The following is a 27,310-nucleotide window of genomic DNA, read 5'->3' on the forward strand; positions in this document are numbered from 1 at the left end:
TTGGTGGTCCACCAATTGGAAATGCCCAATGCTAGAATATGGAAACAGGCCCTGTATCAATCCAGGCACAGGGCAGTAAGGGGGGAGGATGGATGACAGTTACTGGGACACCTCAAAATAGGTACATCTAGGGGCCTATTTTAGATATTGTTTGTTTAACCACTTAAGGACCGCCGCACGCCGATATACGTCGTCAGAATGGCACGGCTGGGCACATGGACGTACAGGTACGTCCCCTTTAAGAGCCCAGCGTGCTTGCGACTTGGTCCGAAGCTCTGTGACCGCGCCCGCGGGAACCGGAGACCTGATCGCCGCGATCAGGTCACAGGAGCTGAAGAACGGGGAGAGGTAAGTGTAAACAAACCTTCCCCGTTCTTCTCTGTGGCTTGTCACTGATTGTCTGTTCCCTGTCATAGGGAACAATGATCAGTGATGTCACACGTCCAGGCACACCCCCTACAGTTAGAAAAAACACATTAGTACACACTTAACCATTTAGCGCCCCCTAGTGGTTAACCCCTTCACTGCCATTGTCATTTTCACAGTAATCGGTGCATTTTTATAGCACTTTTCGCTTTGAAAATTACAATATTTCCAAAAATGTGTCAAGTATCCGAAGTGTCCGCCATAATGTCGCAGTCACAAAAAAAATCGCTGATCGCCGCCATTACTAGTAAAAATAATAAAAATGCCATAAAACTATGCCCTATTTTGTAAACGCTATAAATTTTGAGTAAACCAATCAATAAATGCTTATTGGGATTTTTTTTTTTTTACCAAAAAGATGTAGAAGAATACGTATCGGCCTAAACTGAGGGATTTTTTTTTATATATACAGTATATATTTTTTTGGGGGGACGGATATTTATTATAGCAAAAAGTTAAAAATATTGCATTTTTTTTTTCAAAATTGTCGCTCTATTTTTGTTTATAGCGCAAAAAATAAAAAACGCAGAGGTGATCAAATACCACCAAAAGAAAGCTCTATTTGTGGGAGAAAAAGACGGCAATTGTGTTTGGGAGCCACATCGCACGTGCAATTGTCAGTTAAAGCGTTGCATTACCGAATCGCAAAAAGGGGCCAGGTCCTTAACCTGCATATTGGTCCGGGTCTTAACCGGTTAAAGCGGTAGTAAACCCGCTGCCATTTTTTTTTTTACCTGAAAAGCAAAAGCCATTATTATTATTATTATTATTATTATTATTATTATTATACAGGATTTATATAGCGCCAACAGTTTGCGCAGCGCTTTACATCAGGGAAGACAGTACAGTCACAATGCAATTCAATACAGGAGGGATCAGAGGGCCCTGCTCGTTAGAGCTTACAATCTAGAAATGAGCTAGTATGCACCGCCATGCTAATGAGGTGTGACCCCATGCAAATGATGGGGCATGCGTCATAGAAGTACTTAAAATGAACAGCGCATGCGCCGTCCCGTGGCCGCATCCCTGTGCGCATGCTCAGAATCACGTCGGAACTACTCCCTAAGATACGACGGATCACTGCCTACGACATGAACGTAACCTACACCCAGCCCTATTCACGTACTACGTAAACAACTTAAAATACGACGGCTGTGTTCCCTGGTCCATACCTTTTGCATGAGTTGCGCCTCATATATGGGGAATAACTTCACGCCGGATGTAGGACTTACGCAAACCGCGTATATTATGCGCCGGGCGCAAGTACGTTCGTGAATCGGCGTATCTCCCTCATTTGCATATGTGCATAGAAAATCAATGGGAGCGGCAAATGCGCCCAGCGTAAATATGCGCCCACGATATGACGGCGTAGGCAAGTTACGTCGGTCGTAGGAAGCCTATTTTTAGGCGTATCTCAGATTGTGGGCACGGCGCACAGATACGATGGCGCATAGTTACACCTACGCGGCGTATCTCGAGATACGTCGGCGTAAGTGCTTTGTGAATCCGGGCCATGCTCTCTGACACTGTAGAAAGAGTAACCTCCACCAGACCCTACAGACAATGAAACCGGTAAGGGAGCAGAGGTAATAGAATTTATCAGATCTACCACAAAATAGCTCTACCACAAAACAGGTCTAAAAGATGTGTGAGAAATCCCCCTGACGCAAAAAGACACTTTGGGCCAGATCCACATAGAAATCGATCGGCGCAGCTTATGTGAGATACGCTACGCCGCTGTAACTTACTTTTGGCTGCTTTGAATCCTCAAAGAATTTGCGCCGTAAGTTACGGCGGCGTAGCGTATCTCTGGCGGCCGAATTCAAATCGGCGATTAGGGGGCGGGTTTCATTTAAATGAAGCGCTTCCCCGCGCCGAATGAACTGTGCATGCTCCGTTTCTAAATTTCCCGCCGTCGCAACAACGTCATTTTTTTAACTTCGACGTGAATTACGTCCATCCCGATTCACGGACGACTTACGCAAAAAAAAAAAATTCTAATTTCGACGCGGGAACGACGGCCATACTTAACATGGCAAATCTAACTATACGCTGCAAAATACCAGCTTTAACTATACGCTGGAAAAAGCCGACTAGCGACGCCGTAAAAAAATGCGCCGGCCGCTCGTACGTTCGTGGATCGACGGAAATAGCTAATTTGCATACCCGACGTGGAAAACGACGTGAACGCCACCCAGCGGACGCCGAAGTATTGCATCTTAGATCCGAAAGGCGTACGAGGACGTATACCTGTCGGATCTAACCCAGATGCCGTCGTATCTTGGTTTGAGGATTCAAACCAAAGATACAACGCGGGTAATTTGAAAGTACGCCGGCGTATCGGTAGATACGCTGGCGTACTCTCTCTGTGGATCTGGCCCTTTTATTTAAAAAAAAATAATGAAATTACATGGTATATACACCCCAAGTAAAAAAAAATGGCACACCAAGGACCAAAATATATTTCATAAATATATTTTTGATACAAAGGTTATTAAGTAGAAAGTCCACAAATAAAATGTGTCAAAACCCATTTGACCTTATGACCATTTGACTGTATTTTTTCTGGCTTGAATACTGTGGCTTTACACATGTATTGGCCAATTCAATGTGAATTGCTCCACTCATGAGAGATTTCCATTTAGCCCAAAGTGTTATATGCATCATTCTAATTCCTCAAAGGCTCATCATGGATAGGTCAGACAGCCTGTATTTTACATAACATCTAAAAAATGAAAGGTATGCTTTTGTAAGGCAGTGTGTTTTCCACTTTTGGGTATTTTTGTAATCGCATAAAAGAGTCAAATTGTTACATAATTCTCTGTGGAATGCCATGCAGAAGTGGGTTGGGTTGGAAGGGTTTGGCCTTTTGTATGCAGGAAAGTAACCTTGTTATATTTACAAGTTCAAGTAATTTTCATATAAATCATCGAATCGCATTACATATACTAATAGACTTAAAAATCTTTCATATATCTGTAGCACTACCCCAAAGGAGCTGCTGGTTTAGATTTGGGCCTGCCGTTACCTTACTGTTCCATACGCTCATATCAGGGGTTCTCCTTGAAGAGTCATCCACATAGCAACATGACAGAGATCTACTGCTCCCTGTGATCAGGAGCAGTGATCTGTCATGTTCTAGTGAGCCCATCCCCCTACAGTTAGAACATGCTGAGGGAACACAGTTAACACCTTGATCACCCCCTCGTCTTTAACCCCCTTCACTGCCAGTGACATTTACACAGTAATCAGTGCATTTTTATATGGTCCCAAAATAGTGTCAAAAGTGTCTAATCTGTCCGCCACAATGTCACAGTCCCGATAAAAAATCGCAGATCACTGCCATTACTGGTAAAAAAAAAGAAAAAAAATGCCATAAATCTATCTCTTATTTTGTAGTTGCGATAACGTTTGCGCAAACCTATCAATAATATGCTTATTGCAGTTTATTTTTACCAAGAACATGTAGAAGAATACATATCGGCCTAAACTGAGGAAGAAACATTTATTTTTATATATATATATATATATATATATATATATATATATATATATATATATAATATTTCTTTTTTTGGGGGGGGGGTATTTATTATAGCAAAAAGTAGAAAATATAAAAAAAAAAATCAAAATTGTCGCTCTATTTTTTGTTCATAGCGCAAAAAAAAAAAAAAAACAGAGGTGATCAAATACCAAAAAAAGGGTTTGGACAGGAAGGGGGTAAATCCTTCCGGGACTGAAGTGGTTAAATCTTTAAGGTGAACGTTTAAAAATTGGATTTTAGGGAGGTCTTTACAACTGGAGGTACAGTAGGTGCCAATCTAAAAATGGGAACAACCTACTCTAAATATTAGTGGCCTTTTTCTCCTTCTATTTCACTTTTTTTGCTCTTGGTTTCTCCTTGTTTCTGTGGTTTTATCTTTTATAGTAAAATTGCACCTCCATATATTTGCTTTGTACTTTTCTTATGCAAAATATGCCTTGTTCATTCAGCCATTTACGCAACCTTTGGTATGCCATTGTTTGTTAATTTTACGAGTCTTTTAATGCCTGAGTAAAAATCTATTGACACTAAAAATGGGAGCAAGCTCTCCTTTGTTTTCCAATACCATAAACAAAAGTGGTGGCCTTCTATTCATCTTTCAAAAATTAGAAGGCAATTTCTTTCAAAAACAGTCCAAAATTCTTTGACGACACGTTGCATGAAAAAGGGGTGTGATGTGGTGTTAACAAAGTATGTCTAAAGTAACCAACCCTCATAGGACCAGTCTGACCTTTAATTAGCATATTCATGGCTGAACACCAATTACAATGGCCCAGTGTTGGTATATAGAAGCCGAGCCTCTATCCATCCAGACACAGAAGAGTAGAGAAGACGATGATGAAAGGCAGTTATTGGAGCCCTTCGCGATCAATGGCGGTAGTTATATGCACACATCCAGGGCCTTATTTAGATAATGTTGTATGTCTTGTTAGTTCAAATGTGTTCTTTTTTGTTCTTTTGCTTTTGTAATATGTAATAACATGCTTACACAAGCTAAGTGCAGTGGAACCTTGGATTACGAGTATAATCTGTTCCAGGAGAATGCTTGTAATCCAAAGCACTCACATATCAAAGCGAGTTTCCCCATAGAACTCAATGGAAACAAAGATAATTTGTTCCGCATTGACTTTTATTGCATGCAATACCGCATGTGGCCAGAGGTGGGGGGGCACCAAAGAGCCTCAGAAATACTCTGGGACAGCTCAGCTGAACTCAGAAACACTCGGGAATGGAGTATTTCCGAACGGCTCTGAACCGTTCTGAGTGTCACCGGCGCCCCCACACCTCTGACCAAATGCGGTACTGCACATTGGCTTGAATCCTGCTAGTTTTGCAAGACAACACTCGCAAACCAAATTAGGATTTAAAAAAAAAAGTTGCTCGTCTTTCAAAACGCTCGTTTACAGTGTTACTTGTTAACCAAGGTTCCATTGTATACCGAGCATAATCCGTTCCAGGAGAATTCTCGTAATCCAAAGCACTCGCATATCAAAGCGAGTTTTTCCATCAGTGGAAGTCAATGGAAACCAGAAAAAAAAATTTCCGCATCGACTTCAATGGCCAGAGGTGGGGGGGGCGCCGGAGAGCCTCATAAACGGTCGGAAAGGCTCAAGGACAGCTCGGCTGACCTCGCAAACCCTTGGAAAGGCACCAATGCCCCCCCACCTCAGGCCAAATGCGGTACTGCACACCCCATTGGCTTGAATCCTGCTAGTTTTGCAAGACAACACTCGCAAACCAAGTCAGGATTTAAAAAAAAAGTTGCTCGTCTTTCAAAACGCTTGTTAACCGCGTTACTTGTTAACCAAGGTTCCACTGTATACCAAAATAAGTAAGAATTTTGAAATCTTTTATAAGTAAGCTAATTGAAAACTCAGTGGCCCAGATTCAGGTAGATTCACGCAATATTTGCGTGGGCAAAGGGCAACGAGTTTTGCTCTGCGCCCACGCAAATATTTTGAAATGCCCGCGATTCACGGAGCAGTAGCTCCGTAAATTGCGCGGGCGATATGCAAAATAGCCAGGCGTAAGGCTGCCCAATGTAAATGATCCCGCCGGGGGCGGGAATCATTTAAATTAGGCGCGCTCCCGCGCCGAGCTAACAGCGCATGCTCCGTCGGGAAACTTTCCCGCCGTGCATTGCGGCAAATGACGTCGCAAGGACGTCATTTGCTTCTAAGTGAACATGAATGGCGTCCAGCGCCATTCACGAATCACTTACGTAAACGACGTGAAATTTAAATTTCACGAGCGGGAAGCGCAGCTATACTTTAGCATAGGTTGCCCCTGCTATAGCAGGAGCAACCTTGCGCTAAAGTCGCCGTACGGAAACTCCGTACCTTGCGTGCGCAGGGCCCGCGCAACTTTTTTGAATCGGTGGTAGTATGCAATTTGCATACTATACGCCGATCACAATGGCCGCGCCCCCTAGCGGCCAACGCAAGAATGCAGCCTGGGATATGAAGGCATAGGAGGCTTATGTCTGTCATATCCTAGGCTGCAGTCGGTGTAACGAGGTTCCTGAATCAGGAGCACTCGTTACACTGGAGCAAGTAAGCCCTTGCGCCGCGCAACCTATGGTTGCGCGGGCGCAAGTGCTTCTTGAATCTGGGCCAATATTTCAACTTCTGGCCAACACCAATCATAACTGGTTCTCTTTACCGGGCATGTGGTAGGTCTAATAGTAATGTTTAGTTGTACTTAAACAAATTCAGAGCCTCTATTTTGCTGTTTATTTGTAGAGTTACGCCAAAGTAGAAACCATGGAGAGCCACATTCCTATCAACATGGAGGAGAAGGAAGGGAAGTCGGTAGAGAGTCCCAATCACTGTTCCAGCAGCCTCGGTTTATTTTGCACCGCCATCCATTACATTTCAGGGGAAATGAAAGAATTCGGAAACTGGCTAAAAGGTAAAATATGATATTTAATAATATTAACTACAATACAAAATAATAATGCCGCGTACACACAATTGGAAATTCCGACAAGAAAACCGTGGATTTTTTTTCAGACGGCATTTTGGCTCAAACTCGTGTTGCATACACACGGTCGCACAAATGTTGTCTGAAATTCCGAACGTCAAGAACGCGGTAACATACAAGATGCACGAAGAGCCAAGAAAAATGAAGTTCAATAGGCAGTGCGGCTCTTCTGCTTGATTCCGAGCATGCGTGTTTTTGTTTTTTTTGAGCGTCGGAATTGCATACAGATGATCAGAATTTTCGACAAGAACTTTTCTTGTTTGGAAAAATTGAGAACCAGCTCTCAAATTTTTGCTGTCGGAATTTCCAAACAAAAGCTCACATCGAACTTTTTTTGTCGGAATTTCCGATCGTGTGTATGAGATAATAGAGTATGGATTACTACAGAATTATGGGCTTCATGAAAGCAAACATGGGCTTTGCCCATTCAGGCCTGCCTAAACCAAATTTGTCTGTACAGTGGAACCTCTGATTACGAGCATAACTTGTTCCAGGAGAATGCTTGTAATCCAAAGCACTCGCATATGAAAACGAGTTTCCCCATGGAAGTCAATGAAAACGAAGATAGTTAGTTCCGCATTGACGTCTATGCCATGCAATACTGCATGTGGCCAGAGTTGGGGGCTCCAGAGAGCCTTTGGAAATGCTCGGGGACAGCTCAGCTGATCTCAGAAAGGTTTGGGAATTAAGGCCCAGATTCACATACATTTGGGCGTAGCGTAATCCATTTACACCACGCCGCCGCAAATTATTTGAGCAAGTGCCGTATTCGCAAAGCACTTGCTCCGTTATTTGTGGCGGCGTAGTGTAAATGCCCCCGCGCCGATTGAACTGCGCATGCACCGGGCTGAAAAATAGCCCAGTGCGCATGCTCCAGCTCACAACGGAAAACGTCAATAAAGCCGACGTGAGCGTCATTGACGTAAAGTCGTATTCAAGAACGACTTAGTAAAATGACGGAAAAAGACGACGCGGACCCGACGCCATACTTAACATGGCATACGGCGGACTGGCGTAAGGTTACCCCTCATATAGCAGGGGTAACCTTACGCTTACGGAAACGACGACGACGCGGCGCAAATTCGTTCAGGAATCGGTGTATCAGGCTCATTTGCATAGTCAAATGAGACCTGAACGTAAACGCCACCTAGCGGTCAGCGTTGTATTGCATTTAGGATCCGACGGTGTAAGTGACTTACACCAGTCGGATCCTAGCCTAATTCCGGCGTATCTTGTTTTGCGAATACAAAACAATGATACGCCGGTGGGAATTTCGAATTACGCCGGTGTATCTGTAGATACACCGGCGTAACTCTTTTGAGAATCTGGCCCTAAGTATTTCCAAGTGATTCTGAAGTATTTCCGAACGGCTCCGAACCATTACGAGTGTCATCGGCGCCCCCGCACCTCTGGCCAAATGCGGTACTGCACACCCCATTAGCTTGAATTCTGCTTGTTTTGCAAGACAACACTCGCAAACCGAGTCAGAATTTTTTTTAAAAAGTTGCTCGTCTTTCAAATCGCGTTTCTCATAAACCAAGGTTCCACTGTATTACCTTCATCTTTCCCGACTCTACATTGAGCTGCACTGTGCATGGCAGTCAGGTTAGGATGATTCCGCCGACCATATTGGAGCTTTATTGAAACCGAAGTATCTGTCAAGTGAACAGTTAAAGTGCATCTAAACAAAAATGTAATATACGCCAACCCAATGACTGGCGTTTCTTGAGACTTTTGAGGCACTGTTTGAGACAATAATTAAAATTATTATTTAATTTTTTTTAGAAAACAATTAAAAAAGGATCATCAAACACATTTAAAAATGCAGTCTTTTCCCTCGGTGCCTATATACATTTATTTTTCAAAGGGAATAGATTTTCCTTCCACGTTACAGCCCAAATTTATAATTTAAGTGTTGCTCAACGTGTTTCCTGAAAGATGGACACGTGCACTGCCGAATTTTTTTTTTCGTTTTATAATTTTTTGGGGGAAATTCTGGAAATTCGGAAATTCAAAAATCAAATTTTCGAATTTTAGATTTTCGAATTTTGTAATTTCGAATTTTCAACATTTCAATCTTCCGAATTGACGAACTTCCGAATTGACGAACTTCCGAATTGACGAACTTCCGAATTGACGAACTTCCGAATTGACGAACTTCCGAATTGACGAACTTCCGAATTGACGAACTTCCGAATTGACGAAATTCGAAATTTCGTAATTAACTAATTTTTTTAAAATTCGTTAAACGAATTCACTAACTAAACAAATTGCTCATGTCTACTGGAAGATATCCACTTCATTAGGAGCTACAATTGAATACAGACTACTAAATCTGAATGAGACTCGAGATGTTTTTTAGAAATATGCCGAAAGGGGGTGCATGCATAGATGGAACCACATCTGAGACCAAAAGGGGGGAAGGACGATGGACCCAGGAATGTCTGCTACTTACCATATGACACATTGGGGCATTTATATATTACATTCCATTGTTGTATGGTACGGTTTCTAAAAAAAACATCTTGTCTCATTCAGATCCAGTAGTCTGTATTCAATTGTAACTCCTGATGAAGTGTATATATTAAAGGAAACACGTTCAGCAACACTTGCATTATATATTGGACTGTAATGTGTAAGGAAAATCTATTCTCTTTTGAAACATTATTGTATATATGCAGTGATGGAACAGACTGCATTTTAAGTGTTTGATTAAATTATCTTGTATTTTAATAGTTTTGTAAAAAATAAAAATATTGTCTCAAGCTGTGCCTCAAAAAAGCCATGATTCAGGCCTAATGGCCAAAACACGTTGGAGTTTTTGACTGTTTTTCACATGCTATAATAAAAGGATGTTTTAGCCGAATTCCATGGCACCAGCCTTTCTCCCTTTTTTTTGCATGGAGGTGTGCCTCAAAAAACTGTATTTATTTGAACTTTTGCACATAAAGTGGCTACAAAGTCATTCAGTTATGCTTTACATCTACTTTTCTGGTCCCCAGTTTGAATCCAAGTCAGGACACTGTCAGCATGGAGTTTGCATGTTCTCCCTGTGGTTGCATTGGTTTCCTTGGGGTACTCTGACTTCCTCCTAAACTCCAAAGATATGCTCAAAGGTTAATTGGCTCTCGTCTACATTGCCCTAGTATGTGCATGTATGAATATGAAATGGGGACCTTAGAGTGTGAGCACCAGTGGCGGTTGGTGCTCAAAATTTTTTGGGGGCGCAAAAAAAAAATGTAGCCTCACTGTGCCCATCAAATGCAGCCACTGTGCCATCAATTGTCACCGCTGTGCCATGCCATCAAATGCAGTCACTATGCCATCAATTCGCACCACTGTGCCATGCCATCAAACGCAGCCACTGTGCCATGCCATCAAACGCAGTCACTGTGCCATGCCATCAAACACAACCACTGTGCCATCAATTGTCACCACTGTGCCATGCCATCAAATGCAGCCACTGTGCCCCTCAATTGTCGCCACTGTGCCAATTGTCACCACTGTGCCCTTTAATTGTCGCCACTGTGCCCATTGTTGCCACTGTGCATGTCACTGTGCCCTTTAATTGTTGCCACTGTGCCCTTTGTCACCACTGTACCCATTGATGCCACTGTGCCCTTTGTCGCCTCTGTGCCCATTGTCGCCGCTGTGCCCTGTAAAATGCACTTACCTTTGTGCTTCCACGTCCCTCAATGTCCTCTCCCGCCCTCGATGACGCTTCAGCCAATCAGGTTACCGATAACCAGAATCGTGAACCTAATTGGCCGCTGGCTCTGATAGGCACTTCCGCACAGCCAACCAGCTACCGTTATTCAGGTAGCCGGCGCCCTATGTCCGGCCATCTGAATAGACCAGCGGCAGCTGGCCACAATAACATACATTCATGCAATGCATGAATGTATGTTCTTTGCGAGAGCCAGAGGGGGCGGCTCTGCGGAACGACATTCTTAATGTCTTAAAGGGCCCGGTTTTTTTTTCACTTTTTTTTTTTTTTTTTATGACTACAGGAGGGGGGGGGGGGGGGGCGGCGCCCGGACGCCCCCTATGGACGGGCCGCCACTGGTGAGCACCTTGAGTGCAGGGACTGCATAAATTGTTGACGCTATGGAAATATCTATAATAAATAATATTGTATTCTTGTGTTTTAGATAAACCCATCATCTTCCAGTTCATTGATTGGGTGCTGCGTGGAGCATCTCAGGTCATGTTTGTCAGCAATCCTCTGAGTGGACTCATAATTATCGCTGCACTCTTCCTCCAAAACCCATGGTGGGCGATCGCAGGATGCCTGGGAACCGCCGTGTCCACGCTCACCGCCCTCCTTCTCAGTCAGGACAGGTAATCTGCACATTTTCTTTATCACCACAATAAACATAAATAATTATAAGAAAAAACAGAAAAGAAAAGTTCCAAAAAATAACTTGCACTGAGGTGTAGGCGACCGGGGCTGAAGTGGATAAATTGGAAAATACCAAATTTGGCCATTAGATGGCCATTGGTGGCCAAAGGTGGTACTTTACATTTCAAATCAATGAAAATCAGTCCAGCAACACAGAAAATGTATAAATCGCCACTTCCAGCCATCGGCCACATGTACTCAAGAAAAAAAAGAACAAGTGCATGCACTCTATATAGTGTAAAATCTTCAAACCCCTTTATTTGAAAAAAATATATATTGTACTTACAGATGGCATAGAGTAATTGCACACTTAAAAAAAAAAAAAAAGAGGGAAAACAACTCCAGCCAGCAAACCAACAACTTCCGGGTCACTTTCAGTTGCGCAATATCATCAGCATTTACCTCCGCTCTATGTGTTTCGTCACACGTGACGTCTTCCAGGGCAATGATAGCCAAACTTTTTATTTTTGAGTAGGGTTTGGAATCAGGTTTTTGATTGCTGTCTGCGTCCCTTCACCTACACTCTCCGTCCTGATGACCACAGAGGTAGAAAGTGATAGGAAATCCAAAACAGGAGGTGAAGGGAATCTTTCAGTGAGGACACAAGTTCAGATGACAATATTACAAGAAGAGAATCCCCTGTCCTTTTGTTTTCAGTTGCATTTACAGGACAGAAGATGAAGGAAAAGATTTTAACCCTTCCCTATGCTACCAAAAAAAAAGGTTTTGGCAATACATACGCTTTAAGCTAATTGTTCTTTGTGAATCTATTTAAATGTTTCTTTCCCCAAGATCTTGCCAGTAATAGCATTTTCTGTTGCAGACTGACAACGCTAAGCCTATGGCTTTTAATTAGCAGCAAAAGTGTCTGCATTTGGCTATTGGGCTGCCTATCTAAAAGACCTGATAGAAAGTCCAATAGTGGTCAGAATGCCACCCCTACAGAGAGCTAAAAAGATGACTGGTATCATGCTGCTGTCTCTGCATAGTGGTGTTGGCCCCAGAACTATGCAGGCAACATGAGATAGGAGGTCATTCAGGCATGTAGCTCAAAGAATCCCTAGCGTGTCGACACAACTAATGGGGAAGCCTTGGCTTTAGTGCTCTCAGCCTGCAAAAAGAAAAATTATGTGCTTAAATACATACTGGTGTGAGACGAGACACCAAGCATTTTTTTTTTTTTTAACCACTAGCCGACCGCGCACCGCCGTTCTACGTCGGCAGGTCGGCTCGGCTGGGCGAGAGCACGTAGTATAACGTCCTCTCTCTTAGCCGCCACTAGGGGCGTGCGCGCGCCGCCGGAGGGGCGCGCGCGCCCCCCCGCTCGCCCCCGACTCCCGTGCGTGTGCCCGGCCGGCGCGATCGCCGCCGGGCACACGCGATCGCTCGGTACAGAGCGGGGACCGGGAGCTGTGTGTGTAAACACACAGCTCTCGGTCCTGTCAGCAGGGGAAATGATGATCTTCTGTTCATACAATGTATGAACAGAGGATCAGTGTTTCCCCTAGTGAGGCCACCCCCCCCCCCCACAGTAAGAACACACCCAGGCATACTTAACCCCTTCCCCGCCCCTAGTGTTAACCCCTTCACTGCCAGTGGCATTTTTATAGTAATCCAATGCATTTTTATAGCACTGATCGCTATAAAAATGCCAATGGTCCCAAAAATGTGTCAAAAGTGTCCGAAGTGTCCGCCATAATGTCGCAATACCGAAAAAAAATCGATGATCGCCGCCATTACTAGTAAAAAATATATATTAATAAAAATGACATAAAATACCCCCTATTTTGTAAACGCTATAACTTTTGCGCAAACCAATCAATAAACGCTTATTGCGATTTTTTTTTTACGAAAAATATGTAGAAGAATACGTATCGGCCTAAACTGAGGAAAAAAAATGTTTTTTTATATATTTTTGGGGGATATCTATTACAGCAAAAAGTAAAAAATATAATTTTTTTTCAAAATTGTCGCTCTATTTTTGTTTATAGCGCAAAAAATAAAAAACGCAGAGGTGATCAAATACCACCAAAAGAAAGCTCTATTTGTGGGAAAAAAAGGACGCCAATTTTGTTTGGGAGCCACGTCGCACGACCGCGCGATTGTCTGTTAAAGCGACGCAGTCCCGAATCGCAAAAAGTACTCTGGTCTTTGGGCAGCAATATGGTCCGGGGGGTAAGTGGTTAAAGTGTATTTTGTGCGTGTACTCGAGAGAGGAGCCGGACTGCAGGAGTTGGGAGTAGGCAGGCCTCCGCCAGAGGCAATCTGCCACCTTTCTCCATGCCCCGGGTGGCAATGGTGGGTGTGTGAGGGGGTCCTCCCACACAGCCCGCCCTACCTGCTCTGCTTTGAAGCCCAACGGGGCAGAGGGACTCCCTATAAGGGAGTGAGAGGATCTAGCCCACTCAACCAGCCCCGTTAGTCCTTCGCCTCTCTTTTTAGAGACCGCGTGCATGACCCAATTTGGAGTGCGTGTAAGTGTGGTGGTTTTTGTGGGAGGGGGGTGGGCATACTAAGCACAGGCTTACCTCAGGAGCCGGGAGCCGGGCTGAGACCACCAAACTCAATTCACATGTAGCCGAGACCGGGATCCGAACCCCTAGCTGCAGAGGTGAATGGCTTGTCAGCGCAGTGCCAATCGCATTGAGCCACCGCAGCTCCCGACACCAAGCATTTTGAAAGATACTAAACATACATAAGGATTTGGCGGTTTTTCACACTTTAATAATAGTATGCGTATAAATAGATTTTTTTTTTATATTTATTTTGGTCCAACGCCACTTGGCGTTGACACCAATGGTCTTCTTTAATTACTTCAGACCCGGAAGATTTGGCTGCCCAATGACTGGGCCATTTTTATCGATACGGCACTGCATCGCTTTAACTGACAATTGCGTGGTCATGTGAAGCTGTACCCAAACAAAATTGACGTCCTTTTTTTTTTCCTACAAATCGAGCTTTCTATTGGTGGTATTTGATCATCTCTGCGTAACGTAAATGGGATACGTTACGCCGCCGCAGCGTAACGTAATTCTATGTGAATCTGGCCCATAGCGCCTACATAGGATAGTTTTATGGCATTTTTATTATTCTTTTTTTTTTTTTACTAGCAATGACAGCGATCTGCGATTTTATCGTGACTGCGACATTATGGCGGACACTTTTGACATATTTTTGGGACCATTGACATTTATACAGCGATCAGTGCTATAAAAATACTGATTACTGTATAAATGTCACTGGCAGGGAAGGGTTTAACACTAGGGGGCGAGCAAGGGGGTTAACTGTGTTCCCTCGTGTGTGTTCTAACTGTGGGGAGAGGGGATTGACTATAGGATATGATAGATTGTGGTTCCTAGCAAGTAGGAAGTCACGATCTGCCTCTCCTCTCCTCACAGAACAGGGATTTGTGTGTTTACACACACACGTCCCTGTTCTGCCTCTTGTGCCTGCGATCGCACGTGGCCGGCGGTCATCGTGACCACCAGCCGTGAGCATAGGCACTCCCGCAGTGCAGGGGGCGCACAAGTCTGCTATCCCGCTTAAAGGAGCCGGTGTACAGCTATGACGGCTTGCGGGATCGTGCCGATCTGCCGCAGTATAATGATGGCGGCTGGTCGGCAAACGGTTAAGGGTGGCATTTTGAGCACCACTGTAGGAGGGACATTTCTACAGACCACTAATGTAAGAGGCATTTTTTCAACTGACCTCCATATAATTGGTTGTATCTGGGGTACCCCAAGACCTTTCAAAGATTCCTCTAGGGTAAAAAGGTTGAGAAAGGCTAATGTACTATATACAGTATAGTATACATACAGTATGTTAGGATATACCCTGTGTCTGGAGAGGTTATTTAGATAGTTGAAGTGCTTTTTCCCGCCTCTATATAGGTCCAATTCATGTGAATAGGTAGCAGAGTGATATTTTTTTGGCTGAGCAGGCAGTGAGTTGATAATTAGCTGGAATTTAAATGTACACCAGATATAATATATCCAAAATTTTACTGCGGAGAATATCATTAGTGGTAATCACCATGGGTTTATGAGAGGACGTTCCTGCCAGAACAATCTGCTAACATTCTATGAGGAAGTGAGCTGCCATCTAGATAGGGGGAGGCCTGTGGATGTGGTGTATCTGGACTTTGCAAAAGCATTTGATACAGTCCCCCATAAACGCTTAAAGGGGTTGTAAAGGAAATTTATTTTTCCCTAAATAGCTTCCTTTACCTTAGTGCAGTCCTCCTTCACTTACCTCATCCTTCCATTTTGTTTTTAAATGTCCTTATTTCTTCTGAGGAATCCTCACTTCCTGTTCTTCTGTCTGTAACTCCACACAGTAATGTGAGGCCTTCTCCCTGGTGTGGAGAAAGCCTCTTGAGGGGGGAGGGGGCGAGCAGGAGTGTCAGGACACTCTACTTTGCAGATAGAGAAAGGAGCTGTGTGTTAGTGGGTTTCCTGACACTCCTGCTCGCCCCCTCCCCCCTCAAGAGGCTTTCTCCACACCAGGTAGAAAGCCTCGCATTACGGTGGTGAGTTACAGACAGAAGAACAGGAAGTGAGGATTTCTCTAAAGAAATAAGGACATTTAAAAGCAAAATGGAAGGATGAGGTAAGTGAATGAGGACTGCACTAAGGTAACGGAAGCTATAAACATTTTTTTCCTTTACAACCCCTTTAATTTACAATCTGAGGTCTGCAGGCTTGTACCATAGGGTTTGTGCTTGGGTAAAAAACTGGTTACAGGGATGGGTCCAGAGGGTGGTGATTAATAACGTGTACTCAGACTGGTCTGGAGTGGTGAGTGGGGTACCTCAAGGCTCTGTCTTGGGACCAATTCTATTCAATGTATTCCTAAATGATACAGCGTAAGGGATAACTAGTTCAGTCTCAGTTTTTGTGGATGACATAAAGATAAGCAGAGTAATAAACTCGCATCAGGACATAGAAATTTTGCAGAATGACCTGAATATAATAAAGGAGTAGGTAGACAAATGGCAAATGAGGTTTAATGTGGAGAAATGTAATGCACTCGGGGTCCAAAAATCTAAATGAAAAATATTCACTAGTTGGAAAACAGCTAGGAGAATCAAGGATGGAGAAGGATCTAGGGGGGCTAATAGATGACAGATTGAGCAACAGAATGCTGTGCCAAGCTGCAGTTACCAAAGCAGGCAGAATATTAGCATGCATAAAAAAGATATATTCCAGGGACAAAACTATAATTCTGCCACTTTATAAAAATCTGGTTAGGCCTCCAGTTCTGGTCACCAGTCCTCCAAAAGTGATGTGCTGGAGATGGAGAGAGTTCAAAGGACAACACAACTAATAAAGGTACTGGAGGACCTCATTTACAAGGAATGACTGAAAACACAAATAGCCGGATTCAAAAAGACTTACGACGGCGTATCAGTAGATACGCTGTCGTATATTTAAGCGTATTCTGGAAACCAGATACGCTTAAATTTGGCTAAGATACGACCGGCGTAAGTCTCCTACGCCGTTGTATCTTATGTGCATATTTACGTTGGCCGCTAGGGGCGTGTACGTGGATTTACGCGTCGAATATGTAAATGAGCAATATACGCCGATTCACGAACGTACGTACGCCCGTTGCAGTAAGATACGCCGTTTACGTAAGACATAGGCCGGCGTACAGATAAACCACCAAAAAGATAGAGCAGCCCATGCAAGGTATGGACGACGGAACAGCCATCGTATTTTACGTAGTTTGCGTAAGCGTACGTCAATGGGGCTGGGCGTAGGTTACGTTAATGTCGAAAGCATTGAGCCGACATCGTTACGTAGGGAGTATTTGCGACGTGATTCTGAGCATGCGCGCGCAAATGCGCCGTACAAACGGCCCTCATTTACATGGGGTCACGGGTAATTTAAATGTAGCCTGCCTACTACATGCCTACTTTGAATTACGCCGGCCCATTTGCGCTACGCAGACGTAACTTAGGAGCAAGTGCTTTGTGAATACTGTACTTGCCCCTCTATTTTACGTCGGCGTAGCTCAAATGAGCTGCGCTACGCCAGCTTAAACATACGCCGATGTATGTGAATCTGGCTATAAATGTATTCTCGCTGGAGATAAGATGTTTGAGAGGGGACATGATAGCGATCTACAAATATCTCAATGGGGATCCCAGCATAGGTAATAAACTATTCAGTCCTAGGGAGTGTAAATGGACATGGGGGCACACAATGAGACTGGAGGAGAAGAGGTTTAAACTTAAACTGCTTAGGGGGTTCTTCACTGTTAAGGCAATAAGGATGTGTAACTCTCTCCCACAACTGGTGGCGGCTGCGGGGAGTATGGACATTTTTAAAAGACTCTTAAAGCGGAGATCCACCCCAAACTTTTTTTTTTAAAAGCCAGCAGCTACAAACACTGCAGCTGCTGACTTTTAAAAAATGGACACCTGTCCAGCGCGCCCGCAATGTCGGCAGACGAGGCTGATCAATCGCTCGGTCCTCGGATACTACCGCCGCCATCCTCGGTGAGGGAATCGGGAAGTGAAGCCTTGCAGCTTCACTGCCCGGTTTCCCACTGTGAATGCACGAGTAGCGCGGCACACCGTCACTGGTCCCCGCTCTCTCCTGGGAACAGTGTTTCCCAGGAGACAGCGGGGGGGACGGGATTCTATGCCCGGAAGTGGGTGCAAATACCTGTCTTAGAAAGGTGCCAAATGTGTAACCGAAGGTGGGGAGGGTTCCGAAAAGTGGAAAGTTCAATTTTTGGTTGGAACTCCGTACACACGGTTCAATTGTTGGAAGGGGATTGTCTGTTGACAGACTGTTGTCCTAAATTCTTACCGTTGGTACTCTCCTTTTGACAATTGTTGTCCAATTTTTCGCCAACAAATGTTGAGTGACAGGCTAGTAAATTTTCGGCGGACAACGACTACACATCTGATTTTCGTCAGTACACAAATCCGTCACACAAAAGTCAAAAGTACAACTACAAATACAAATCAATGCTCACCGAACACAAAATTAGCAGAAGGGGCCCAAAGGGTGACGCTTAAGAGCTGAAATTCCTCGTAGTACGTCACTACGTTCGTGTTTGTGGCACGACAATTGTGTAACGTTGGTATGCAAAACAAGATCCTGGCACACGCCCTTTTGACAAAACGCTCGATTGGGCAACAATCGAACTTTGTGTACGAGGCATTAGATGTACATCTTAAGGCAGCCCTCAAAATTTCACTCGCCTGCTCGCATTTTGCAAGTACATTTTGAGGGCTGGCGAGTGTGGGCTGCCTGGGAGCAGGGGGGGCGGGCAAGGAGAGTCAAGTCGCCGCTGCTGCTGTCACCGCCGCCTGTTTGTTAATAGCACGGGGAACATTACAGCTTTCAATTCAATAGCTGTGTTCCCCATGGCGTGTGTCATATATAGCGCCTTCCCCTTTTCCGGGCACTTTTTTCATAGACAGATCACCCATCCCAGGATTGGATGGGTGATCTGTCTATCAAAGTTTCCCGGACAAGGGGGGAGGGGCTGTATAGGACGCTCGCGGCGGCGGCAGCTATTGATTCAAAAGCTGTAATGTTCCCCGCGGTTTAAACCACGCGGCGGCGGCTCCGGCTCCTCTCCTACCCTACTCAGCACAGGTAGGCTGCAATTATGGGGGGACTCCTGGCTGCAATTGTGGGGGGACTCCTGGCTGCAAATGTGGGGGGACTCCTGGCTGCAAATGTGGGGGGACTCCTGGCTGCAATTGTGGGGGGACTACTGGCTGCAATTGTGGGGGAACTGCACTGGGGACACATGCTGCATTGGTAGACATGGGCAGGCTGCATTTTTGGGCACGTATAAAGTTGTTGTTAATATTTATTTTTATAACTTAATTCTGCATAAAACATTTAAGTGCCATTTCATGAGATTTATGAGGGCGTGTCTAGGGGCGGGATTGGGGGCGGGACATGGTAGGGGTTGGACGGGGCAACTGGTGGCGAGTATGCCTTGAGGCCTGGCTAGTAGCTCAGGACTTGAAATTTTTAGCCCTGTCTTAAGGGACTCCACATACAGGGATATGGGAAATCGTTATAGACACTGATACACCTGCACCTACACAGGTTGAACTGGATGGACTATTGTTGTTTTTTTTGGCCTTACCGACTATGTAACTATATGAAGCAGAGTCACCAATAAATGTGCTTTTGTCATTTAACAGGTCAGCAATAGCGGCCGGACTCCATGGATACAGTGCCATGTTAGTGGGGCTGCTGATGGCTGTATTCTCTACTAAAGGAGACTGGTACGGGTGGCTACTTTTCCCTGTGGCTGTCATGTCAATGACATGGTATGTTTTTCAGTCTAATACAGAACTTATCTGAAGGGCTGGGGTGCATCTGGACTTTAATCACCTTTCGATGTCCATTGTCTTTTCTTGCAGTCCGCTCCTGTCCAGTGCTTTGGGTAACATTTTTAGTAAGTGGGACCTGCCAGTTTTTACGCTGCCTTTCAATATCGCCGTTTGTCTGCACTTGGCTGCCACTGGCCCCAACAATGAATTCTTCCCCACTGTGGACTTTCGGCCTACAGGTGTCGTCCCAAACATGTCCTGGTCTGATGTTGACATACCACAGGTAAGTCTGCTACAGAGTAAGGGTTTCCTGTTCATTACAAAATTGCTCTACAAGCAGGGCCGATCCTAGGGTCACAGGCGCCTGGGTGCAGAAATATTTTGGGCGCCCCCACATGGGCGTCGTCATTTTACTAACGCCTCCCCTTTACAAATGTTTCTATGGCAATGAACCACAGAGATGCTCCCCCACAAAGTCTTTATTAACCTGGGATCCTTACATGATCTCTTAACAATAAACAAAATACAGGAAGAGAAGCAGAGTACTTTATTGGGACCTGGAGGGGGGCCTCTGTGATGGACACAGAGAGGGCTTCTGTTAGAGAGTCTGTTATGTTCGGCGCCCCCACCTCTGCAGGCGCCTGGGTGCAATGCACCCTGTGCACCCTGCCTATGATCGGCCCTGTCTACAAGTGTCAAGCTCACTTGATGCACCTGAGACCAGAACCTGTTCAAATATAAAACTTACCTGATATCTATAGCTGTAAACACTGTGGGGCAATTCATTCTCAAATGTCACAGCAAAAGCATTTATACTTTCTCTCAGGTGCTCAGCTCCCCTCTTCCAGCAGTACCTCAGAAGGTCAGCTCTGTCTGCTCTCCCTTTCCAGCTGTGACTCAGCAGCACAGATTCACCTGCTCCCCCACCCAACCCCTGATCCCCCTTAGGCTCCATGTACACTACAGCTCCTAAACGCTCCTAAACTCAACTTCATAAAAGCCTATTAGCCAGATTCAGAGAGAGTTACGCCGGCGTATCAGTAGATACGCCGTCGTAACTCTGAATCTGCGCCGTCATAAATTTAAGTGTATGCTAAAATTGAGATACACTTAAATCTAGCTAAGATACGACCGCGGGCGCCGTCGTATCTTGGCTGTCTATTTAGGCCGGCCGCTAGGGGCGTGTACGCTGATTTACGCCTAGAATGCGTAAATCAGCGAGATACGCCTATTCACGAACGTACGCTTGCCCGTCGCAGTAAAGATACGCCGTTTACGTTAGGCGTTTTCAGGCCTAAAGATATTCCGCCAAAAAGATGGCGCAGCCAATGTTAATTATGGACGTCTGAACCGCGCCAAATTTTTTAATTTTTACGTTGTTTGCGTAAGTCATCCGCGAATGGGGCTGGGCGTAATTTACATTCACGTCGAAACCAATAAGTCTTTGCGGCGTAATTTGGAGTATGCGCACTGGGATATGTCCACGGTTTGTTAAAAACATCAATCACGTAGTGTCACGATTCATTAGCATAAAACACGCCCACCTCTTCACAATTTGAATTGGGCGCGCTTAGGCCGGCACATTTACGCTACGCCGCCGTAACTCAGGACGCAAGTGCTTTGTGAATACAGCACTTGCCTCTCTAACTTATGGCGGCGTAGCGGATACCTGAATCCAGCTATATGTGTCCGGGTGCACATAAGCTTTTGGGACTGTTTAGGACCTGCTGTGGTTTAGGACCTCCCTCTCCTGAATGCAAATGAATTGCCTTCCAGATTGCTGGCCGCAAAATTGCATTTTGCCGCGTACACACCATCAGAAATTCCGACAAGAAAAGTCAGAAGTGAGCTTTTGGTCGGAAATTCCGACCATGTGTATGCTCCATCAAACTTTTGTTGTTGGAATTTCCGCCAACAAAAGATTGAGAGCTGGTTCTCAAATTTTCAGACAGAAAAAATCAGAAAAATCTGAAATTCCGTTCGCTCAAAATTCCGACGCATGCTCAGAAACAATTCAATGCATGCTCGGAAGCATTGAACTTAATTTTCTCGGCTCGTCGTAGTGTTGTATGTCACCGCATCCTTGATGGTCGAAAGTTCAGAGAACTTTTGTGTGACTGTGTGTATGCAAGCCAAGCTTAAATGGAATTCCGTCGGAAAAAACCATCCAAGGTTTTTCCAACGGAAAATACGATCATATGTACGTGGTATTACAGAAGCGACTCAGCAGCTTGGCTCCGCCTACTTCCATCTCCCAGCAGTCTATTCTCTAATAAAACACAGATACAGTGCAATGTATAAGGAAGGCAAAGATAGCTATAGCTGCTCAACGAGTCAACTTGGATAACCTAACAGCTCCCTTGAGGATGAATTGTTCCACAACGCCAGCAGCTACATAGGTCAGTGAGGCTTATTTAGAATGTGTGAATATATGACTGTCCAAAGGCCTGTTCACAGTTTGATTTTTAGTAGACCTCACTAAGAGAAATGCTGCCATTTTTGACCTCCTTTTGGAAATGCTAGTTGCACGACTATTGCTCTGGCTCTAATTCTTGTTAATCATTGACCTAAAACAAGTAAGCCAATCGAAAAGGTCAGAAGACCTTTTCTTCCAATGTGATCTGCATTGGTATGGTAAGTAAAAATATTGAAGCAAGAGGGTCAGCATAGCTGCCAGGAAACTAGTCTGTTTGAAAAAGATGCATCTTTTATTTATTTTGTATGCTGGCAGAAAAGTCAAATAGATAATTGTTTTCAAAATGGAATAGAACATGTGTAGAACACATTGACAGTTATAATATAATATATGTGTTTCAGCTGCTGAAAGCTGTGCCGGTCGGTGTGGGGCAAGTATACGGCTGTGATAATCCATGGAGTGGTGGCATCATGCTGGTCGGTCTCTTCGTTTCCTCCCCAATCATTTGCATGCACGCTGCTATTGGCTCTGCTATGGGGATGCTTGCAGGTAGGTCTAGAACTGCTTTTGGGATAGGTACCTTTTTTTGGGGGGGTAGGTATATATTTTTTTCTTAAAGAGGAGGTCCGGGGAAAAAAATATATTAAATGCCAGCAGCTACATATACTGCAGCTGCTGGCTGTTAATGAATGGACACTTACCTGTCCTGGAGTCCAGCGATGTCGGCAGCAAGGTTCCATGCGTGAAGCCAAAATGCTACACTGCCGCCGCCATTGCGGGTAAGGGAACCCGGCAGTGTAACCTTTCGGCTTCACGCCAGAAACCCTATTGCGCATGCGCAAGGCCCGCTCCTCTCTCCTATTAGCCCGACGGCCAGGGGAGGAGGGAGCCCTGCGGTGACGTCACGGCCAGACTCCCGGAAGTGGGAAAGGATACCTGTCTTTGACAGAGATCCTGTCCCCCCTCCCCCCTGAAAGGTGCCAATTGTGGCACCGGAGGGGGGGGGGATCCAATGAGAGGAAGTTTCACTTTAGGGTGGAGCTCCGCTTTAAAAGCTTCTTAAAATGAATTATATAAAATGTAACCACTTCAGCCCCGGAAAAAAATTGGCTGCCCAATGACCGGGCCATTTTTTTGAGATTTGGCTCTGCGTCAGTTTAACTGATAATTGCGCGGTCGTGCGATCCCGTGGCAAAATGTTGCAGAACATAATACAAGAAATGATAACAAGCGCCACATTTAGGCTGGGTCAAAAGGTAGATCTATTCGAGAAAATGGCAGGGGATTTATGTGGACAAACAGGAACGACAAAGAAAAACTGATACTTGCTCATGGTAAGGTGACAATTACCATGGGAAAAACAAAGCTTAATGAGAAAGATAATACTTGTGAAGCTGTGATAGGTAACCAGTGTTGTAACCAGTGTTGCCGAATTGTACTATGGGGGCACATTTCAATATAGGGGGGGAAAAAAGGGAGGGGTAAGTAAAGGGTAAGGACGAGGCAAAAAGATGAGTACAATGAGCAGGGCCGTCTTTAATATTGATTGGACCCTGGGCAAAAAAATTCTTGGGGGCCCCCTATGCAATTTCACTCTCCACCTGCTCTGAGACATACAATAAATATCAGCTAGACTTAAAATCTGTTTACTGTATCAGATCAGGCAGAGATTGGTTGCCAGAGGTTACAGCATATCATTACCACTTACTGACTGGTTGCTAGAGGTTACAGCTCACTGATTAATTGCTAGAGATTACAACACATGATTTCTTCTTGTTGATTGGTTGCTAGAGGTTACAGCACATCAGCTCCTCACTGCAGAAGGGCATGATATACATATGAATGCTGCCTTTATTTACATATGAATGCCATCAGCAGCCACTATTTACATATGAATGACAGGGAATGATGTAAAAACAGGGCACACAGGTGAGTCATCTGTACACAACAATAGGGCAAAGCTGTGCAACATTAGTAGCAGCACTTCACACTGAGATATCAGGGCACAGCACTTCAAGAAACAATGGAATTTAAACTGGGATAGTTGGCAAGTATGAGACAGCTGCTTTGTGCCCCACAACAATGACAGGGCCCAGGGCAGCTGCCCCTTTTGACCTGCCTTAAGGACGGCCCTGACAATGAGGAAGGATGGGATGGTGGGAAGGTAAGGAAGGGAGATGGGAGTTATACTGTGGTTCTCTCCCCCCATGGGTATCAGGGGGAGTGCCATGGGCATCAGGGTTCAGTTGGGTATACAGAATGCGGTGTGACCATATTTTCCAGAACCTCTCATAGGTTTCCAAAGAAATGGGTGATCGCTTAATAATCATTGTCCCGTTCAACTACAAACAAATCTCTAATGCCCTGTACACACGATCGGATATCTGATGGAATCTAATCCGATGGATTTTTTCGTCGGATATCCGATGAAGCTGACTTTCATCAGTCTTGCCTACACACCATCAGACTAAATTCCGACCGCGCCAAAACGCGGTGACGTAAAACACGACGACGAGCCGAAAAAAAATGAAGTTCAATGCTTCCAAGCATGCGTCGACTTGATTCTGAGCATGCATGGATTTTTCTCCGATGGACTTCCACACAGACGATCAGACTTTACAGGGGACCTCCAAGAATTCACTATCGTCTGCTTTGTGGTAGCACTAGCAATGATGCAAGAGAGAAATTATGCTACTGGGCGCACAACTCCCTCAAGGGGCTTTAAATATAGATTCTGAAATTCATTCAACATTCCCCTGTTTTTTCACCTCGAGCAATATTTAAACTATTTCCTAGTTTGAAGTGAGGAATGTATATTTTAAAAGGCTTTTTGTTGGTATTTTCAATACACGCTCAGCACTTCTTTGGTTGATTTTTGGTGTTTTTGTTCCAGAAAAAAAACGTGGGGTAGATTCACGTAGGAGAGCGCATCTTTGTGCGGGCGTAACGTATCCTATTTACGTTACGCCTCCGCAACTTTGACAGGCAAGTGCAGTATTCACAAAGCAAAGTTGCGGCGGCGTAGCGTAAATAGGCTGGCGTAAGCCCGCCTAATTCAAATGTGGAAGATGTGGGCATGTGTTATGTAAATTACATGTGACCCCACGTATTTGACGTTTTGCGCCGTCCGTGAACATATCCCAGTGCGCATGCTCCAAATTAACCAGCAAAAAGCCAATGCTTTCGACGTGAACGTAAATGACACACAGCCCTATTCGCGAACGACGTAATCGACGTCCAATTCGACGCGGTCCCGACTTCCATACTTAACATTGGCTGCGCCTCATATAGCAGAGGTAACTTTACACCGGAAAAAGCCTTACGTAAACGGCGTATCTGTACTGCGACGGCCGGGCGTGAATAGGCGTATCTAGCTGATTTACATATTCTAGGTGTAAATCAGCGTACACGACCCTAGGCCGTAAATATGCAGTTAAGATACAACGGCGTAAGAGACTTACGCTGGTCGTATCTTGGAGAAATTCTAGCGTATCTGATTCTTTGAATCAGGCGCCAGGATACGACGCCTCACACTCAGAGATACGACGGCGTATCTGGAGATACGCCGTCGTATCTCCTACGTGAATCTGGCTGTGTGTGTGTGTGTGTGTGACCCAAAGGAACCAACCCTGTGTTTTTTTTTTTTTTTTTTTTACAATTTGTTTTAAAAAAATAAAAATAATACGTTACGCCTCCTAGTGTTGAAATTGTGTACTGACAGTTTCAGCACCATGGAAAGCACACAAGGAACGAAAAGAAAAGGGCATTACAGTATAACCTTGGTTTGCAAGCATAATTTGTTCCAGAGACATGCTTGTAATCCAAAGCACTTGTATATCAAAGCATTTTTTTTTACAGGGTATAAAAGAGAAGAGAGGCACCTCTAAGTGTAGCAATAAGTTGTTAAATATTGTACCTTCATTAAATGTAAACGTATTGCTACACTTGGAGGCTCCTCTCTTCTTTTTTTATACTCAGTTGTGACATGACGCTAATCTTATATCAAGACATCGCTTGTATATCAAGGCAAAATTTATTAAAACATTTTGCTTGTCTTGCAAAACGCTCTCAAACCAAGTTACTCTCAAACCAAGGTTTTACTGTAATTTGTTTAACAAGAATCGCCCAAAATATTCCTGCAAAGACCCCCCCCAAAAAAAAGCACCTTAAAAGAAAAAAAAAATACTTTACCATCAATACTTTACTTAACCACTTAAGGACCCGTTATACCTCGGCAGAATGGCACGGCTGGGCACAATCACGTACCTGTACATGACTCTTTAAGCCCATTCAGGGGGTCACAAGCACGCCACCGGCGGCGCGCTCGCGACCCAGTCCTAAGCTCCGTGACCGCGCCCGCGGGACCCACGCACCCGATCGCCGCCGGTGTCCCGCGATCGGTCACTGGAGCTGAAGAACGGGGAGAGGTGTGTGTAAACACACCTTCCCCGTTCTTCACAGTGGCAGTGGCAGTGTCATTGATCGTCTGTTCCCTGATATAGGGAAAGACTATCAATGACGTCACATGTCCAGCCCCGCCCCCCTACAGTTAGAAAAACATATGAGGTCACACTTAACCCCTTAAGCGCCCCCTAGTGGTTAACTTCTAAACTGCAATTGTTATTTTCACAGTAAACGGTGCATTTTTATAGCACTTTTTGCTGTAAAAATGACAATGGTCCCAAAAATGTGTCAAAATAGTCCTAGGTGTCCGCCATAATGCCGCAGTCATGAAAAAAATCGCTGATCGCCGCCATTAGTAGTAAAAAAAAAATATGATTAATAAAAATGCAATAAAACTATCCCCTATTTTGTAAACACTATAAATTTCGCGCAAACCAATCAATAAACACTTATTGCGATTTTTTTTTTTTGTTTTACCAAAAATAGGTAGAAGAATACGTATCGGCCTAAACTGAGGAAAAAAACGTTTTTTATATATATTTTTGGGGGTATTTATTATAGCAAAAAGTAAAAAATATTGAATTTTTTTCAAAATTGTCGCTCTATGTTTGTTTATAGCGCAAAAGGTAGTCAAATACCACCAAAAGAAAGCTCTATTTGTAGGAAAAAAAGGACACCAATTTTGTTTGGGAGCCACGTCGCACGACCCCGCAATTGTCAGTTAAAGCGACGCAGTGCCGAATCGCAAAAAAGGGGCAAGGTCCTTAACCTGCATAATGGTCCGGGTCCTAAGTGGTTAACAAGATTCGCCCAGCAAATGTCATA

At 44.5% G+C, this 27,310-nt stretch overlaps 1 protein-coding gene across 5 annotated transcripts in view; it reads left to right on the forward strand.

Moving 5' to 3' along the window:
• SLC14A1 (solute carrier family 14 member 1 (Kidd blood group)) overlaps nt 1–27,310 on the forward strand; it is a 96,444-nt gene that overhangs the window by 62,265 nt on the left and 6,869 nt on the right. For all 5 annotated transcript variants that reach the window (XM_040336214.1, XM_040336206.1, XM_040336231.1 and 2 more), the window contains exons 2-6: nt 6,712–6,880; nt 11,104–11,293; nt 19,534–19,662; nt 19,756–19,948; nt 22,483–22,630. In XM_040336214.1, coding sequence (XP_040192148.1) covers nt 6,712–6,880; nt 11,104–11,293; nt 19,534–19,662; nt 19,756–19,948; nt 22,483–22,630 — 829 coding nt within the window. The remainder of the gene's footprint in view (nt 1–6,711; nt 6,881–11,103; nt 11,294–19,533; nt 19,663–19,755; nt 19,949–22,482; nt 22,631–27,310) is intronic.

The sequence above is a fragment of the Rana temporaria genome, chromosome 1, assembly GCF_905171775.1.
Source record: "Rana temporaria chromosome 1, aRanTem1.1, whole genome shotgun sequence".
Taxonomy (NCBI): domain Eukaryota; kingdom Metazoa; phylum Chordata; class Amphibia; order Anura; family Ranidae; genus Rana; species Rana temporaria.